At 38.1% G+C, this 18,247-nt stretch overlaps 2 protein-coding genes across 3 annotated transcripts in view; one reads left to right on the forward strand and one right to left on the reverse strand.

The window, feature by feature from the left end:
- Window positions 1-951: 951 nt before the first annotated feature.
- Window positions 952-18,247, reverse strand: part of LOC106627025 (uncharacterized) — a 41,749-nt gene continuing 24,453 nt past the window's right edge. Inside the window, 11 exon segments of the mRNA XM_070110718.1 lie at window positions 952-5,997; window positions 6,066-6,825; window positions 6,880-7,511; window positions 7,580-7,729; window positions 7,788-8,009; window positions 8,603-8,707; window positions 9,164-9,667; window positions 9,752-10,266; window positions 10,327-10,881; window positions 14,928-16,040; window positions 16,603-17,186. Of these exon segments, the coding sequence (XP_069966819.1) occupies window positions 5,937-5,997; window positions 6,066-6,825; window positions 6,880-7,511; window positions 7,580-7,729; window positions 7,788-8,009; window positions 8,603-8,707; window positions 9,164-9,667; window positions 9,752-10,266; window positions 10,327-10,881; window positions 14,928-15,554 (4,131 nt within the window). The 5' untranslated portion in view covers window positions 15,555-16,040; window positions 16,603-17,186 and the 3' untranslated portion in view covers window positions 952-5,936.
- LOC106627026 (uncharacterized) lies at window positions 12,337-14,886 on the forward strand. 2 transcript variants are annotated; one of them, XM_014246991.3, is made up of 4 exons: window positions 12,337-12,498; window positions 12,547-12,798; window positions 12,883-13,911; window positions 14,315-14,886. In XM_014246991.3, the coding sequence occupies exons 1-4, from the start codon at window positions 12,438-12,440 to the stop codon at window positions 14,773-14,775; spliced, it is 1,803 nt and encodes a 600-aa protein (XP_014102466.2). In that variant the 5' UTR covers window positions 12,337-12,437; the 3' UTR covers window positions 14,776-14,886. The 2 variants fall into 2 exon arrangements, with proteins under 2 accessions (XP_014102466.2, XP_014102467.2); XM_014246992.3 differs by having other exon boundaries at window positions 12,565-12,798.

An 18,247-nucleotide genomic window follows, 5' to 3' on the forward strand; every position in this document is an offset into this window, starting at 1 on the left:
AAATATACAAAATTAGAAGACGGAAATGATATAAGAAGACCTTAACTTTTCTGAAAGGTACCTATGATGGCTTTAGCGTCTCTAGTAGATTTTTAGTCTGAATTTCTGTCCAAATAACCTAAAAGTTAAATTGTTTTACTTCTATTACAGTTATATATAGTATAAGATGAATTATGAAAGTGAATAATTTCATGTTGACTAATGAAAGTTAAGTGCCTTGGACAGACACCTTTTGGTGTTAGTGCATCTGACTTTGCTGTCACATAGGTATTTTCTCATATAATACTTGTATTAACCACACGTTGAAATATGAAAAAAGCTTTGAAAGCTTTGGTAATAAATTTATTTCGACTTTATGCAACCAAAATCCTGTAGAGTTAAAACGGAAATGGGACACTAAATTACGCAAAGATAATTTTTTCTAAAGCTACGGAATACAAATGAAACTTATTAAAACTTGAATTCAGGATAATGTTTTCTCAAAGTTTTTTGGGAGAGGTAAATATTCAATTTAAGGTTGGTAAATTTAATATTTAAAATTAGGGTATATATTAGTCGACAGTTCACCCTATCATCATCTTATTCTAAAAACATAGCAAACACATATAGCGACATTTATTTCAAGCTTAATTGCAAAGACATACACCAACAAAATTTCAGATGACAACCTTACTGAGCTTTAATGCTGCTACCTTAGTCTACATTAATATACGAGATATGCTATAACCGTTAATGCCAGTAAGCTTGGCAGCCTTTAGAACGAGCTTTTTTATTTACTATTTACAAATCGAGCTACTGCGGAAAGTTTGTTCCAAGCTTTAAATTGAGGTTTTCAAAATTAACCTTTGACCTTCAACCAGTTAAATACAGTTACAAAATTGCCCATTTACAGAAACCTCCGTTATATAGAATTTGTGAATAGTACGAACGTAAGAAAAGAGAGTTGCCGGCTGATTTTCATTTGAAATTCTTTATTGTACTTCAATTTATGTATTTCTTTCAATCATTATGCTTTGTCACATTATATGTATGTATGTATATATCATCAATATAATTAATATATTTAGTTATCGTAATAATTTATTTAATAATAATAATAATTTGTAATAATTTCTTCTTGTTTTTTTTTTGTTTTTTTGTTTAAATCATTTATCTTTTGGTTTTCCGTATTTTTGCTGCAGTTTTATTTATTTGTATTCTTTATTTTGTCTTATCTCAATCAATCAACATTTATTTAAATTAAGTACTATTATTTTCTAATCAATAAACTGTTATTTGTTTTTTTTTTGTTATTTTTTGTGTTTTCTTCATAGCACTAAGTTAATACATTTTGCTTTAACCCAATTAAGTTGCCTCATTTATTGTTTATGCTGTATTTTTTCGGTGTGTGTGTATGTATATGTGTGTTTTGTTCGTGTAAATATGAGCTAGTTTCATGGTGATCCAACTAATCTAAATCTATATAAATTAGTTTGTTAATTACTCTACTGCTGGTTTCTTACTCAAAGCATTTATTTCGAAATTTTTTCTAATTTTTTGTTTTTGCCCACAGCACATATACATAGATATGTACTTGTGTGAGTATGTATGCATGCGCCTGTATTTGTCAATTTTCAACTTTAGGTTACTTATTTTTTTAAACATTGAGTACATTATTTGTCGTGTTTTTGCTGTTTTTGCTTTCGCATTTGACTTAGGAAATAGACCAAGTTTCTCTTTTAGTGTCCTTCTTCTATTGTGTTTGATACGTAGTTCTATTTCAATTAATTTGGCTTAGTAAGTAGATAGATAGTTGTTAGTTGTGGGATTTAAAAATTATCAATTCGTATGTGTATATGTGTGTGTAAAGATAAAATAATAAGTGTTTATGTTAGCAAAAATTTTCCAATGCAATGTAAAAGCGATTTGGTTTTCTTTTAGATTTTGTGTTTTGCTTTAATTTCATTTGCTCTTTAAATTTCTGTTTCAGTTTCTGTTTCTGTCTTAATTTCTGTTTCAGTTTCTATTTGTGTTTCAATTTCTGTTCCTGCTTCATTTATTTCCTTAACTTTATATAGGGCGGTTGGTACTCAAATCTTCACTGCTATGAATTTTGTTCGCCAAATTCAGTTTCACATTATTTTTGTGTGTATTACTGCTTTAAATGCTACATGGGCTTAGCCACACCTTTAATAATATATGTATATAACCATGTTTGTAAGGCTAATTATTAATTATACGCAATAACAACAATTACTAGTAGTATTATAAGTATTAGTTTTATCCTTTATGCTTATCACTAATGAAAATATTTCATTTAAATATTTTTAATTTTGCTCCGAGTTCCCAAACGCCATTAAGGAGTTCCAATTTAACCGTAGGAATTTTCTTCGCTTTGCTCTCCTTTACTTTCTTTACAAATCGTTCTTTATCTTTCTTTTCTTCTTTCTCTTTTCTCCTAGCACTCGGGCAATCATATATGCACTTACACATATCTTTCTGTTTATCACGTAAAGTATGCTAACTGTGCCGTTACTCTTCAGCTGCTTCAAAAATTTCGAACAACAAAAAGCATAATTTTTTATATTTTCTTCATCTAGTTATGTATATTGTTTATTCGTCTACCCTTTTTTAATTATTTTAGCTTATATTTTAGTAAAGTATATAGATCCACATTTGCCGCTCGTTTTTTGCTCTGGACTCTGCTCTTCCTCGCTTTTTCTGCGTTTTTCAACAATCTCCATTTTTATTTTGTTTTTGTAAGTGTATAATTTGGCATTTTAATGGGTTGAGTACTTGACGAGCATCTAAATTAACTACATTTCCTACATCCATTCATATGTCTACTCTAAGATTATTCTATTTCTGCTCTTCTGCCTTTCTGCTGGATCAATGCGATCTTCATTTTGCTTACCTTGTTTGCTTACTTTGCCCTTGAGTTATTATTTATATATTTTTTTGTTTTTGTTTTTGTTTTTTCTTTAGGTTTCTCGCTTCGCTTCATTTGGTGAGTGGTTTTGAACGGTGGTTTCATTTATTTTATGCATTTTTAGAAATATTCAACATTTATTTTGTAGTGGTTAATTTTTTCTAATTTTTTTTTCAGTTATAACTTGCTTACTTATTAATTAATTTTTTTGTTGTGGAATTTACTCGGTTATATTTGCATTTTGCCACTGTATCGCCTTTAAATTTAGCCCACTCTTTAATTTTGATTGGTTTTATAATTATCTTTTAATATAGTTAAGTACATTGTAATTGTAAATAAAATACATACTCGAGCGAGCTTAATGGGCGATAATTGTCTAGCCAACAACCAATTGTTACTTGTTTCCTTTAGCTCGTTTTTTGATTGAGAATCGGTAGTAGCGCTGAGAGTAAAAATTCAGTGTGCGTGAGAGATTGAGGTGAGTTTCAGAGTGTGATGTGTGGAGTGACCTACATATTTGTGACTGACTTCATTTGTATGCGTGGAAACTAAACTAAATTACTTAGATTAATTAAACAAATAATTTATCAATTTAATAATTTTAAATCTTTTTAAAATTGCTGACCTGAAAAATTGTTTTTTTTTTGTTTGAAAGTTCAAAAGTTTCTCTTAATTATTTTTTGCTATCTAAAAAGTGTTTTCCACTTTTCTTTTTCGCTTTTTATACACAAATATTTTTAAAACTTGCATCTTTCATTAACTTATAAAACTTATTTCTAAGAATGTTTGTATGCATTAATTTTTTGTATATTAATTTTAGGTAACACACAATATTCAATTAGTAACTCCTTCAATCTAAGTGGTTAAATTTTATACTGGAAATATATATGTATGTATATAGGTTAAATGCTAGGAATATGCCAACAATTTTTTTTCTGATTTTTCAAAAATTTTATAATTTTTTTAAATTTTTATTTACTTTTTTATACTTTTTTTCATTTTTTTTAAATTATTTTGCGTAACATCTTTTATAAGTCAGACACATAAGTAAGCGGCTGCAAGTGCCAACTAGTAAGGATTGATTAGTGAATATTGTGAATAAATGCAACACCGAACTTGCCAATTTTACTTGAATAAACAACAAACACTAAGCCCTGCTAGGCAACTGCTTATAACATAGTATTATATATTATATATGTATGTATAATAATCGAACAGCGATACATTTGCTTAGTTAGTGCATTTTAAGTAGCGTTGTAGTATATTTAACATTTAATATATTTATCATATTTATTAATAATACTTAGTATATTCAATGACCCAAATAACTGTTGTTTTTCCAATCGGTTGTCGTCTCGTAAAATGCCGTTTTATTTGCGTTGGCTCCAGTCTGTCATAAAGAGGCACGGGCCTCCTGTGAGACCTTCCACCGCAGTTGCCTCGCATTGTTGGTATCTCGCTTTCGTTGCATACATTTTGGGGCTCGAAAGTTGTGTGTGCACGAACGACGAGAGAGCAGCTGGAGCTGTCCCGCCCACACACATGCATGCAGAGGGTGCATATAAATATGTGAGCGAGGTGTAAGCGCGTAAAGCATCATTTTACAAAAGGTGTGCGTTCTTACAAAAGTTTTCAAAAATATTTGTGTACTAGTGCGCAAATTGCAAATTGCATGAAATTGAAACTTTGTGGTCAGCCGACCTCACACTCGCGTTTAAATAAAAGTAATTTAAAGTCAGAGTTGTATTCATAAATAAATTATTTTTCTTTAAACAATTTTTTTTATGGGTTATGTTACCTAATATATATAATACTGTAAATAACTGTTTAATATTAACCTTTTCGAAAGAGCATAAATAATGTCGTACTTTTAAATAAAATAAACTTAAACATAAATGAAAATATAAACGAATAAAGAAATTATTATGTTTACTACAACTAAAATGTGCATATGTGTTAGTTTGTAGTGTTTTCTTTGTTCTTTTCGTTTATACTTTGCATTTGTCGCACTGCTCTTCTTTACATTTAACTAAGTGGGGAGATTGTGGAGCAAAGTTCCAAGGTGACAACTACCAAACTCGCTTTACATTTCTCTTTTTCATATTTCTTTTAAAATAAACTCTTTTTCTGCTTCAAATTTCTCTTTGTTGAAGTTAATTCACCACACTTCGGCTCCGTTCGTTGTCCGGCTGTGACATTCAATTCGTCCACCTAAATCTCACTCTCTCGTTTCCTTAGAACTTTTTTTCATAATTTTTCGAAAAATTATTTTTAATCTTCTCTGTCTATTAAAATTACGACTCGTGGCGACATTCGATAACCGTCAATCAGCGCACATCCCTTTTGAAGTCCGCGCCAAAGCATAGAAGTATCCAATATGTGATTTCCTTCTACAAATCACCAATCGTTAAGTTTCTAAATACTAATAATAGTTATGTAACGCGAATTCCTAATTTTATATTTTCTCTTTGCACTTCGAGATATCCTTAAATAATTGTGATTTCAGCAATAGACAATTCACTTGAAGTAGCAATTGCTTAAGCATTTAAGCACTCAATTCATCATTTTCTTATTTCTTTCTTTTCTGGAGTGCTGAATAGTATATATGTGTATATGTGTGCGAAGTGTATATGTGTGTGAAGTGTATATGTAGTGATGTCTTATTAATAATTTCTAGTAGCAGATTTATTTATTCTATTTTTTAGTGACGACTAGGTAAATGTTACGGGTATGTTTGTGGGTGTGCTATAAGTCGACAAGCTGAGAGCAACTCTTAAGGTTTTGTAAATCGGAAACAAAATCATGGTAACGAATTTAGTTTTTTGCATAAACAAAACGCTTTAAAGGAGAGATCAATCCCATCAGTGCCCATTCTAGCGCTGAATTGTGTATGTTTGCTATTTATGAGCGATTGCGTGTGAGTTTATGTGTATGTGTTTAGGGTTGCATTGCAAAACTGTCATTTCTTTTGATTTTTCTTTTTCTTCAGTATTTTGTTGACCACAGACTTGAAAAGGTTCTGCTTTATTCATAAATACCCGAGCGTGGCGTATGTCTTCACGAAAGTGCCATCACTGGTTGTAACATTTCTGAAATATGAAATAGCGAAATAATAGTTAATAATCCTCTTTAAAGATGTCACGTCAATTGCACTTACTCGTCCTCCCAAGGGCACACCGCATTACGGTCAGTCTCCGACTTTGTTCCGCTGACGATTTCCGCAGCTCCACCTGTCGATGTGCTGGCCTTTTGCTCCTTTTCATCCAAGGATAGTATTTTTTTGCCTTCGGCACTGCGTTTCTTTCGTCGCTTTTTCACCTCTTCAGTGACCACTGGTATTACATTCTCAATGATGGTCGGCGACACTTCGTACATGTTCACAATTGGCGTTGGTGTTGTTGGTATTTCCGCCAATTCCTGCATAGAGCACATTTCTTCGCATGGCTCATCATCTACGGTGTCTATGTCCATTTCAGCAAGTGGTGCCATGGATGGTGCTGGCGTCGGTGCTGGAGGTATATAACCGGCTTGGGTGTCAGTGTCGATAATGTCATATTCGTAGTCTTCCTTGCCATCGGTATCGAATTGGAGACCTTCTTGATACTCGTCTGTAGTTGGTGAAAGTTCTTCCTGTGTCTCTTGTGCTGCTGCTATTTCTGCCTCAACGCGTAGCTGCTCTTCCTCTTCCATTGGACCGATGGGTGGTGGTGGTGGCGGTATCACTGAAGCGGTAACTAGCAGTGCGCCCGAAGATATGGACGTATGCAGTTGTGGCGATTGCAAAATGTCCGGCGTGATGGCAGCTGGTAGCAGCTTCTGTTCCATTTCTGGCGTTTCCGGCCGGGAATTACCTCGGCTGGTTGTAGGCGTTCTTTGAGTTGCAGTCTCGATAACATCACCTTCGGCCGGCGACGGCTCTGTAAATATCACAATTGCGGCCTTTTACTGAAATTCTTACACAATTAACTTACCTGCGACTGAATCCTCAATATTCAAGGCTTCCATCTCCTCTTCAATCTGTATGGAGGGTGTAGACAGCTTCGGACTTTTCCTTTCTTGAAAGTTATAGCTTTCAATTAGCTCTATTTGTACCTCTTGCACAGGTACCTCCACATCGGTTTCGGATATGACAATGCTACTATTGGCGCTATTGCCGCTTCCACCACTTCTTTCTGCACCGCCCACATGGTCGCTTTGAGAACTCTCACAAGATATCACCTCGACTGGCTGATAGTAAGCACAAATATTGTCATCCGGAGGTGGTGGTGTCACCTTAGTAATGGGCGGTGGTGTCGGTGTAGGTGGAGGCAGCACACACATTTCGGATGCTGAAGATTCACTATTTCTCTGGGATATACTTAGCTTATGCAGCTCCTCCTCTACTTCGGCATCCGAGGAGGAGGGAGGATCCTTCGACACAATCGTTGATGAGCTACTAATTGCCGTTACTGCGGCCATGGTCGCAATACTTTGAGTGAAGAGCGGTGGCGGTGGTGCGGGAACTGAAGTGTCCACAACACTCTGGCTACCCACTGTTGGCGATGGGCTAGAAGAAGTTTTCGCTGAAACAGATGTCTGACCGAATTGATATTCCGAAAGACGCCTGCGAGATGTACGAAATTATACATGTGTATAAAGAGTGCTAAAATTATAATAAAAAAATACACTTACGACTGTGTGAAGGACATTGAAGCTCTGCGTTGCTCGGTGAAGTTTGGAATAAGACGTTTACTCGCCTCGCCGCTATCCACGGTGTTCTGATGTCTTATACCCAAGTTGCGTTGAATGCGATCCGATACATCAGTGTTGTCCGAAGATGTGCTAGAAAAATAAGACAGTTAATGTTCTGGTTTGGGCATCTATTTATTGAGTTTTATACCTGGTGAGACGGTGCGTGGCCGACTTTGTAATATTACCAGCCGTTGGAGCAAGGTCCCCTTCTTGCTCCCAGGGACATATGGACAATTTAATTTGAGACTTTTGAAATGGAGTAGGTGCCTGTGTGTCAGGGGGCTCATCAGGCACATCCCATGGGCATACAGCACTACTGGAAGACTCCACCGTGGTCTCCAAGCGAGCAGTCTTCGGCTTGGTCGTCTCCCTGTGCAATTTTAGGAATCATTTAACGAAAATTGACTTCAGAATGTTTGCACACAACGGTTTTGGTAGGTCTTTACAAGTTTTATCATTTCCATAGCAAACAAACACACATATTTACAATAGTGCGGAAGTAATATTCAAAATTTTAGCATAGCAACAAAATAACAACAGAAAGAAAAAAGAAATCAAGAATGATGATTGATTCCAAAGATGAAAGTACTGAGTGGTTTCATCAAGTAAGAAAATTAGTACGGAATCGCCGGCTTGTGGAGACATTTTATACTAAACGATAAAGAATAATTGAACAAAATCACAACACTGAGGTGTACGAGTCATGGATGGGAGCAAGATATTCATTAAAACGAGCAACTGAAAATGAGGTTAGTGAAAGTATGTGCGAAATAGAGGTGATGAGTGACGATGGAGGGTCCAAAGTAGACCCCCTATCAGTTATATGGTTAATACAACACGCCAAGTTTGACAACAATTGTAGTTTGGTAAATTGTAGAGCAACATCAGTTTTTGAAGCAATTGATAGATAGTTGAGAGTTGATCAGAGATGTTGGTTGGGTTAAAGAGCAAATAACGGCTTACTGAAGCGAACGTGAGCTGCTCTCGCGATTTCCGAGTGATGAATTTTGATCAGCGACATCTGTGACCTGGAGTTGTGGCATGTCTCCTCTGTAAATGGACTCACTGCTGCGAGATCCAATTCATAATTAACATTTACATTGGAATGTAGATTACCCAGTATTTTATGTATATTATTTGTTTTCGGGTGCACACATGGCGATTGCATTTATGTTATGTTTCGAACAAAAATTTGTGTATGAAAATATGCGAAAAAGAAAATCAGATTGAGAATTTGAATTTTAAATGTTTAACCAATTAAATAGTGTTTTAAGCTACTTAAAGATTTAATATATTTATACTTTATTTGATAATTATTTAGCGTTAAATTTTAGTTACATAATCTAGCAAAACAATTAAAAAAATTTTAATGGAAAATTTAGTTATAAACGTATATTTTTAATATTGCAAAAAAAGCTACATCTATGAGTAATGCATATTTGTCTGACGATTCATGACAACTGAAACTTTTGCGTGGAACCAATAGAAGGTTTCGTGAATATGGAGACCTGCCAGCCAACTCACCTGTATGGCATCTCACTCAAATTGCTTTGTGAGTGCGAGTGTGGCACTTTTGAGGATATGTCCTTATTTACGCCGATCACAGCCAGTTCGTGAGCGGAGCCGGTAAGGCTGCGGTCGCTGCCACGTCGTCGCGCCAAATTCCCTGGAGGTGGCGCTGCCATCATCGAGCCGCTCGCACCGCCGATATTCTTCGCAGTTGTGCCGTCGCCAAGATTCGGTTGGCTGGAGAGTGCCGCTGTCATCTTCTTCTTGGCACCTCCCACACCACCGAAGTTAAAGAAGCGTTTCTTGTGTGATGGGGGTACGCCTGCCTCCAGTAGACGTTTGTAGTGGTCAGATCGTATGAAACGTGGGTAACAATCCTTCTTTAGTAGCAGCGTGTAGATGTGTTCCGAGGCAGAATCAAATGTGAAACGTGAGGGATTTTTTAGACCCTTCAACACACTCTCCATAGTTTTACCGTCAATATTAATTTCGCATGGCGCGCCAGGTTTCAGAAACTCTCTGTACGTAAGAAAAGAGTTCAAATTTTAATGTCAAATTGTAAATTTGCAAATAAAATAAAGCCACTGGAATAGCCGATCTTACTCATAAATTTCCTTAACTTTACGCGGCACTTGAGAGTGAGACGAGCGACGCAACCGATTCACTGCGATCCAGAAACGTATATTTTCGTGAGAGTACTCTTTCTCCAAAAAGTGTGTAAACTCCTGCAGACCTGTTGGATCGGAAACCAACTCTTCTACCGAAATTGCCCAACGCTTAACTCGCTTCTCTGTGGGTGTATCCACAAAACTGTTGTTCAGCTGCCAAAATGTGATATCCTCAGTCACCCAAGGGTTTGAGGGCAGTACCGGCTGCAAAAAGAAGTCATACTCGGCAAATGTCTCCGAATATGCCACGAGTGACTCGCAAGCTTGTGACATCTTCATGCGTGTACGATTCAACGACTTACGCAGATAGTCCACCTCACGTTGCACATCTTCAACCGTTTTCTTCTTATTAGGCTTGAAGCCTTGGCGATCACGCGAAGGTATGGGGCATGGCTCCAGAGGTGTGAACTGGCCGGGCGGTGGACGGTGTACACGCCAATAGGCGCGTTCCTGTTTTACCATATATCATTTTAACAAAGAGAATAATTTCATATAAATTTAGATTCTTACTTGTGAGTCAACGACGATCTTATCGCCCTTCTTACGTTCCTTCGCCAATCGTACCTGCTCCTCAGCTTGCATAGTAATGAAATCCCACTTACCTTTCAAGCTCTTATGCAGCGATGCCAAGGCTTCAGTCTCATACTCTTCCAAGGCATGACGTTGTTTATTGCGCAACGAACGCTTTGCCAAGTAAATGGCGTACTCCACATTGTCGGGAGGCTTGTGCTGCCATGGCCAATAGTATGGCGTCTGAAAACGATACAGCGAGGAGTCATCTTTTACGGCTAGTGTTTTGGTGTCATTAACGGGAAAGAAATAGCCGTGCAAACAAAGTTGGTTAGCGATGCTTAATGCCTCGGACTCCTCGATCATCAGGCGATCCATCATCCACTCAATCAAATCGTAACCTAAAGCAGCAAAATGTATTGGATATCAGAAGCGATTATTGAAAGTGGTAAACTTACCCATGAATGCCGATGGAATATTGCTGAGAAAGGTCTTCTGCACTCGCACTGGCACGGGTTTTTCATCATTCTGCATAGTGCGTACCAGTGCCTCCATCTATAAAACAGTCCATAATGAAAAGTGATGACTATGGGCGTACGAGTATGTGTGTAGGTAAACACTAATAAAAGTTGAGTTGGTAATAATATTGTGCCATCTGCCTTCTCTAACATATTACTCAATCAAGCAATAGTTGAGACTTTGGCCATTATGCCACTTGGTTACAAGCGGCTGTTATGAAATTATGCGCTTAAATCAGTAAATTTGAATGAATCCACTCGAATCCTTGAGAACTCGTCGATGGATTCAAGTGCCACACAATGATAGGCGGGTTGCATGTGGGGACGTATGTGTTCAGGAAAACATTTCAGATTGCACCAGAAAATGTTGATGCATTCCTCTGAGCATAACTGTGCTTAAAATCAAATTAATTAAGTTTGAAGGACGCAGCAGGCCACAGGCAGTGCTGTAGGGGCGAGAATTATGCAAGCCATACCGTGATGGCTGCAAGCTCTCACTGCACCAACTCGGTTTTGTTTAGTTGTAATTGGTTTATTTCGTCATTGGTGTTGTTTTTTCTTTATGGAAAGGTTTGAAGACTCAACTAAAATGTTTTCAATCAGCTGTCAACGTCAACGGCATCAATGTCAGCTGCGAAATCCAGTTTGTATAAATTATATTTGTACCACTTGGCGTGTCGTATGAGTGCAAGGTTAGCGCAGAGTGAACGAACTCGAGCGTGTTCTTGAATGTACATACGCGCCGGACGCTCTTGAAGTTGTTCGTATGTATGCCACACATAGTCGGCAATACATACGATAATGGAGCGCAAGTTAAAGGACGAAGAGAAGTGTATGGAAATTGATGACCCCTAATGGATTTCTAATACTCCGAAACGGAGCGGCAACTGCCTAACGGGTTCGGCCAAGTAATTATGAATTGGAAATTGCTGGATATAGAAAACGTTACTTGGAGCTCCATTTGTGTCCTATCTTTTATGTACTTGTAAACAATCAGTCTGGTGCTTCTTAGAAACTTCCAATCGATGTGCCTTGGGCGTAAATTAAACTTTTACTAAAAACCAGAAAACAGCTATAGACTTCCCTCACATATTCATATGATCGGTAAGATGCTCTATATATCGAGTAGCATCAAGACCTTCCATGCGAGAAAGAAAATGGTGCTATATAATAATTCGCAGATCGACTGCAATGCCAAAGAAACCTTAGTTAGTAAAAAAAGAAGGAAATGAGAAATTTAATGGCCTCCAAAACAATTTTGAACTTTAAAGATTCATCGCCCGAGGGACATATCAAAATCAGTGAACTCTCTCATTATCACGGCTCTAACACCATTTTACTTAGTTGCTCTCTATGTTCACGAGCGTTAATTTTCGGAAGTCAGTGTTCACATGCAGAAGTTGTAGCCGCTAGCATACTCTGCCACTTCAGCACTTGTTTTTCTAATTTTAAATTTATCTTCCTCGCCTTAAAAACCAAAGCGAAAAATTCCCCATCAATTTCAAATATTACATTCATATATTTTTCAAGCCAATAAAGCATATTTTGAGAGACTACAATCCGTCAGCTTACAAAAAACTAACGGAACTGCATATGTATATTCATCGCAAAATGGGCAACACCGGTCTATTGCTCATCTTCAGCGTCTGCCTTAGTAAGTATTTTGTGGTTGCCTATGTAATTTACCCTTGAGGATTTACAGGTCTGACCCTGGTCGCAGTTACATTTCAGCAAACGGAGGCGCTGCGCCGCATCAAACGCGGCTCTACCGTCTCGCAAAACAAAACCAAGCTTTCCAGTGAACTTCTTTCGGATATGCGCAATACTTCGAACGACGTGCATTTTAGTGGACACACAATGACTGCCCTAGACAGCCAGGAGGGTATAAAAGGCCGCAATGAGCACACCTGGGCCAAAAAAGCTGTGGCCGCCGTTGAGCATGCTATCGATCAAGGTACGCACTTGCTCTGGGAGTTCTTGGGATAAATTGCGTTTACCTAAAACACGTACACGTTTTATATTTCCTAATTTACTTTAGCGTTTGCTTCACTCAGTCACAAGTCCGATGAAGAAAAGGCGAAAAAGAGCGCACACAATCCAAGCAAGCCGAAAGATGGCAGCATCGCCGGCAACGATGTGCACATGGCTGCTCTATCCCATCTCCTAGCTAAGCGTGGCATCGACTCACGCATTTTCGAAGATATGCAGCGCGACGCTGAATTCGCTTCCGGCGAAGGCCCCGCAGAAATGCTAATAATTGACAATGGCTTCAAACCGATGATGGGCATGCAACATGGCATCAACTCTTATGCGTTGCATCAGCCCAACTTACGAAGCGTCGCCAGTAGCCTCAAACACTTCGCCGAGATTAGCAATGAGTCCAAGTTAAACAATCTGCATAGTCCAAAACTAACTCCGTACACCTCCGACATAAACGCCGACGTTATGTCCATTAAGCATAGCAACGATAACGGGATTAGTGAGTTGAATGGAAACAAGGAAGTTGCCGTGGTCAAGAGCAACAAGCGCAGTGATAACAATGATGATGACAACAGAGGCGAGTACAAAACGGTCGACAACCACAAGCGGAACAATGACCACGTGACGCACACAATTGGAGCGCATAATGGTGAAGTAAAGTACAATAGCGGTAACAACAGTAACAACCATATTAAGAACAATAATGATGAGCTTATCGCTGGCAAAAGTCATTCCACCAATACTCTACAACAACACAGTCAACAATTGCAGCAGCAAAAACTACAAGAACAACCGCTGGAAAGCAAGGATTCATTACCTTCATTATTATCGCATTCGCACCAGTCGGTAGAAGGCATAGAAGCACCGAACAAATTGCAAGAGGTATCAGAGGGTCTACAACAACGAAATAAGCACGAAAGCGTCAAATCAGTGGAGGTTGGAAACACGCACAACATGCAGCAAGCGACCGCATTGGCAACGCCTCACCAGCAGCAATTGCAATTCGTTAAACATTCCAACGGGAAAATGATGCCAATGGAAAGCTTTCTCAAGTTCGCAAATATGATGCTTTATAAAGTAGGAGCCGGTAAGGAAACAGCTGTATATCATTGTTGTTAATAGGCAATTAGGTATCACCCTGTAACTCAATATTTAGTAGAAAACTGCGATCTGCCTTGATTTTAATGATCTTTTTAAGCACGCCGTGAGAAAAAGAGGCTTTAAACACTTCGTATTTTCTATTATTTTTTAATTATTCAATTCAATTCTTCAATTATTCGAATCCTATATAGATCAAAATAAACCAGTTGTCTGTTTTAGTTTTTAATCGAAGAAGTTCTGCGCGAAAAAAGAATTTAATTAAGTAGGTTTACCTGGGAACAGAAACATCAGTCAATGTCAAAGTTCTTCTTAAGCTCTTCATGTATAATGAATGGAACGAACGAAATTTTATATTTTTTTTAAAACTAACTCGTATCAATTCTTTCCAGATGGCATTCCAATGCATGCGCAGGGTGCTCAACTCGCTCTAAGCGGCAATCCCACAACATCTGTCATAAGCATTGGCCCAATTGTGGATGGTGCTGAAGAGGCAGGTGCTATGGATTACCTCTATAACCCATTCGAGCCCCAACTAAACTTTTTACGCAACCCAGGATCATTCGTCGCTCCGCCTACCCTAATGGGCGCTTCAGCCAATAGGGCTTTGGTCTCGCGTCCCTTCTTGCTGCCCCCATACAGTTTAGCGAGTCCTAACCAACCTATCAATTTTATCGAGAACGCTTTAGATCTACTGTTAAATGCAGAAGAGGAAGGAAATGATGAAATGGAATTAGTTTGCCCCATACATCACCCGAAAAAGAAGTCCAGCGATAGCGATGTAGAAGCAAAGGACAAGGATGGCGTTATACAAGTGTGTTCATGTCGCTTCTTCAAAAAGAACAAGAACTAACACTGCTCACATGAATGTACTTTTGATGTGAATATATTTTATACGAGGCTATCGTTCAGATCCTCAACATTCAATTCAATGCAATAAATATATTTGTTCTTTATATTTAAATGCGATAAACAGTTATCATTACAACTATATTCTCCACTCACCTTGTCGAATGCCATCGGTCGCGCCAACTTTTCGATGGTTTGCTGTTGCCCACCAACTGAAGTGCTGCTGCTACTGCTGCTCGAGATACCGCCAAGCAGAGACGAGTTTGTCGACGAGTTGTGCGCACCGTACGCCTGTGGCTGATGGTGTGGGAAATGGTGCATCTGATGCGGAGGATGATGTGGTTGATGATGTGGCGGGTGCTGATGATGTGGGGTGTGCTGCACACCCACCGCGCTTCCGCTGAACGCGGTGGCCGCCTGCGTAGTGCCCGATATTGCTATAGCTGTGGACGCCAGTGCGGGGCTGGTGCTTGGAGCCGTGCTAGTGTTGCCCGCAGCGATTACACTAACAACGTTACTCGCGGACGCAAGCACAAGTGCATTGGTGGTGCGGATCGTTGTGGTGGATGAGGCAGCGGCATTCTCAGTGGAGGCAGCGACTATTACATCTGCCGCCGGCGTTGTGGCAATAGTAAAGGACACTGCTTGGTCCTTGGAGTAAAGATTCAGTGCTAGGGTCGGTTTGACTTGCGGTACCAACGGTACCAGTTGTTGCTCCTGCTGCTGGGGGCGCAGCACTAGTTGTCTATCTCGGTCCGGCGGTAACCCGCCAGGAGGCTCCATGGCCACTGCACAAATGAACAATTGCGCCCTGATTGACACAATTCGCACCTAAACGTCAGCTGCGTTGGGGAATTTATTTTGTTCAACTTTGTGCGTAAACGCCAGTTTTGCGGCGTCCCTGTGGCTGTAGCAACACTATGACCGGACTAGACGACAAAGTGCGAGCAACGTTGGTGATATTAAATGATTTAAGTTCAGTAGTTTCCGCTCAAGTAGAATCAAATTGATATAGTCGGATTGAATTAAGTCAAGACGAGACGCGGTAAGGTAGCGAATCAATTTGAGACAGAAATTAAATTGAATTCGCGCAAGATAAGAGAATAGTTAGGTTAGTTATACTTTTCTATATTTTTATTTTTAATTTAATTATTTAGTTCTTATTCTTTATACTTTTGTGGAATTTTCTTCACTTTTTGATTTCGGCGTTTAATTCATCGGATTCTCTTTAGCCGAATTCCATCATATCTTTGTGTATAAAAATATTTGCTGCAATTAAAGGGACAAAGTTAATAATTAGTCACAAAGTTGAATCTAAAAATGACAACAGTTAATAATAACCTCTACCAAAAGCCACGAAGGAGTATTAAGGTGCAATCAGCTGAGTTTTGTTTGTATGCTGCTCTTATTGCATTTAATGCAAAAAACTAAAACATTTATAGAGATCCACAAAACTATTAAAACAAAAAACAAAAAATTAATTTTTATACTTTGCTACGGAAAATCTTGAAATAATAGCTAAAACGCTGAAATATTTTTAAAACAAAAATTACATCTTCATTTGGGTATTTATATTTTATATATACACCACTGAAACATGAGGTTATGTAACTGATACCATCTTCTTCATTCCCTCTTGCCCAAGGCGAACTATTACAAGGTGAAAACAGCAACACAAAAACAATTTCTACTTACAATGCACAACAAGCCAATAAATTTGGTAATCAGAACATCGAAAGTAACGAATAAAATGAAATCATCTTCTTCCCCTTGTATGAATTCGCCTTATCTTACCGCATGTACATTGGATATCTGCGACTATCGTACTTACAATGTTTCATTATCTTAGGTTTTTATTCCGTTTGTTCTCCTAAAACAGCATTTGTCGTTGTACCCGTTTTCTGTTATTGTTTTTTCTTAGTTTCTATTTCACCTGCTTCTACTTCGGGCGACCTGAAGCCGTCGCTGTTGGCAGCAGGGAGGTTATGTTATATGTGTTATATTCGTCTGCTTCTTTGAAATAAGCTAGTGTTGAATCTGATGGCACATTCGCGGCCGTAACGCCGTGGCCCCACAGAGTCGCTTGTAACTCCACCTACGGTGCTATAAAGACGCACTGCGGCGTAGCCTTTGGCGGCGTTTAATATGCCTACTTTTCGGGTATAAAAATTGGACCAATGGCGAATTCTGGAAATGTTTGGTCTTTCTCGTATTCTATTTGGAGTTGTTGGTGTTTTTTCTGAAGCTGTAGCCGTAAAAGCCACTCTTGCTGTTGGCGTTGGCGCTTCTGCTTCGCTAGCTGCCGCCGTTTTATCTGCAGCCTCAATAATGGGTGCGAGTGTTGTTTTGGTACTGAAAAGCGCCCACTTAAGGCCGCAATCCATTGCGTCATCACAATGACATCAATTCCAAAGCCTACAATAAAATGGTCAAAAATACAAATTATTAGTAATTATAGATTATATTTATAATTTTATACGTCGTATAGACCAGTCTAGAAAATGGTAAAAAGTGAAAGAAATTCATAGCAGGTTGAAAGTCGTTGGAAACGAAAGATAAAATAACAAAAATTACAGGAAAATTCTGAGGTTAGGGAGAGGATTAGCTCGATTCCTGTTAAACTACGCGTCTTATATTATATGTGATTTCACCGTGTAAATCTATCTCAATTAGTTTTAGGTGATACAAACAACCAGTATGTTTGGAAATAAGGTTAGGTTAAATCAAACTTCGTGATTTTTTTTGTACAAAATCAAATCAAAAAACCCAAAAACTTGATATTTTGAATTTTTGAGGTTGTGTGAAAAAGATGTTAATAAATTTAATGTCGATCTTTTCATTGCCTATAACTTTGCCAATTTACTTTTTTCTATAGGACTCGTAGTTGCGCCCGAAATTGAGCTAAGCCGATTTAAACCTTAAAAATGCAACCCCGCAAATTATTTGTCCTTTTATTATTGTTATTTTTCGTTTTCAATGGATTTCATCCAACTTTGATTTTTTTTTTTGCTTTCAAAAATTATCTATCCTGGTCTTATACATAATATAAATGAGTATCGTAATTGAAAATAAAACAAAACAGTGATAGGAATTCAAAACGTGAGCGCTTACAGAAAAAGGATGGAAACGAAGGTATCAAAAGCTCCCAAAGCTCTATTCGGAGTCTAGTTTGGACAAACAATTAAAATCGAAGTAATAATTGAAGCGCTTTCTTAAGTGGCATGCGTCTTCAGACAGCCAGAACAACAACGTTGTAAAAGTGTGCAAGGCTGGGGCTTGGGTCTAAAACCCAACATCTTGAACGGTCTGTTGTCCAGTGCTAAACATTAACACTTCCTAATGAAATTCAAGTAAAAGGTCAAAGACTTTTAGACCTCCTCGACATTTACAAAAACATACACACACAAGCAAAGAAAGAATGAGTTCGAATGCAGGCGAACACTAGATACTGTAAGTAACAGCGCAACACCCAACAC

Source organism: Bactrocera oleae, chromosome 5 (genome assembly GCF_042242935.1).
Source record: "Bactrocera oleae isolate idBacOlea1 chromosome 5, idBacOlea1, whole genome shotgun sequence".
NCBI classification, from domain to species: Eukaryota; Metazoa; Arthropoda; class Insecta; order Diptera; family Tephritidae; genus Bactrocera; species Bactrocera oleae.

What these genes read in the sequence shown, in the direction of transcription:
- LOC106627026 (XM_014246991.3), top strand. Translation starts at nt 12,438, where the DNA reads ATGTATATTCATCGCAAAATGGGCAACACCGGTCTATTGCTCATCTTC. An exon ending in CATCTTCAGCGTCTGCCTTA is followed by an intron (nt 12,499 to 12,546) that starts GTAAGTATTTTG and finishes GAGGATTTACAG; the next exon opens with GTCTGACCCTGGTCGCAGTT. An exon ending in TGAGCATGCTATCGATCAAG is followed by an intron (nt 12,799 to 12,882) that starts GTACGCACTTGC and finishes AATTTACTTTAG; the next exon opens with CGTTTGCTTCACTCAGTCAC.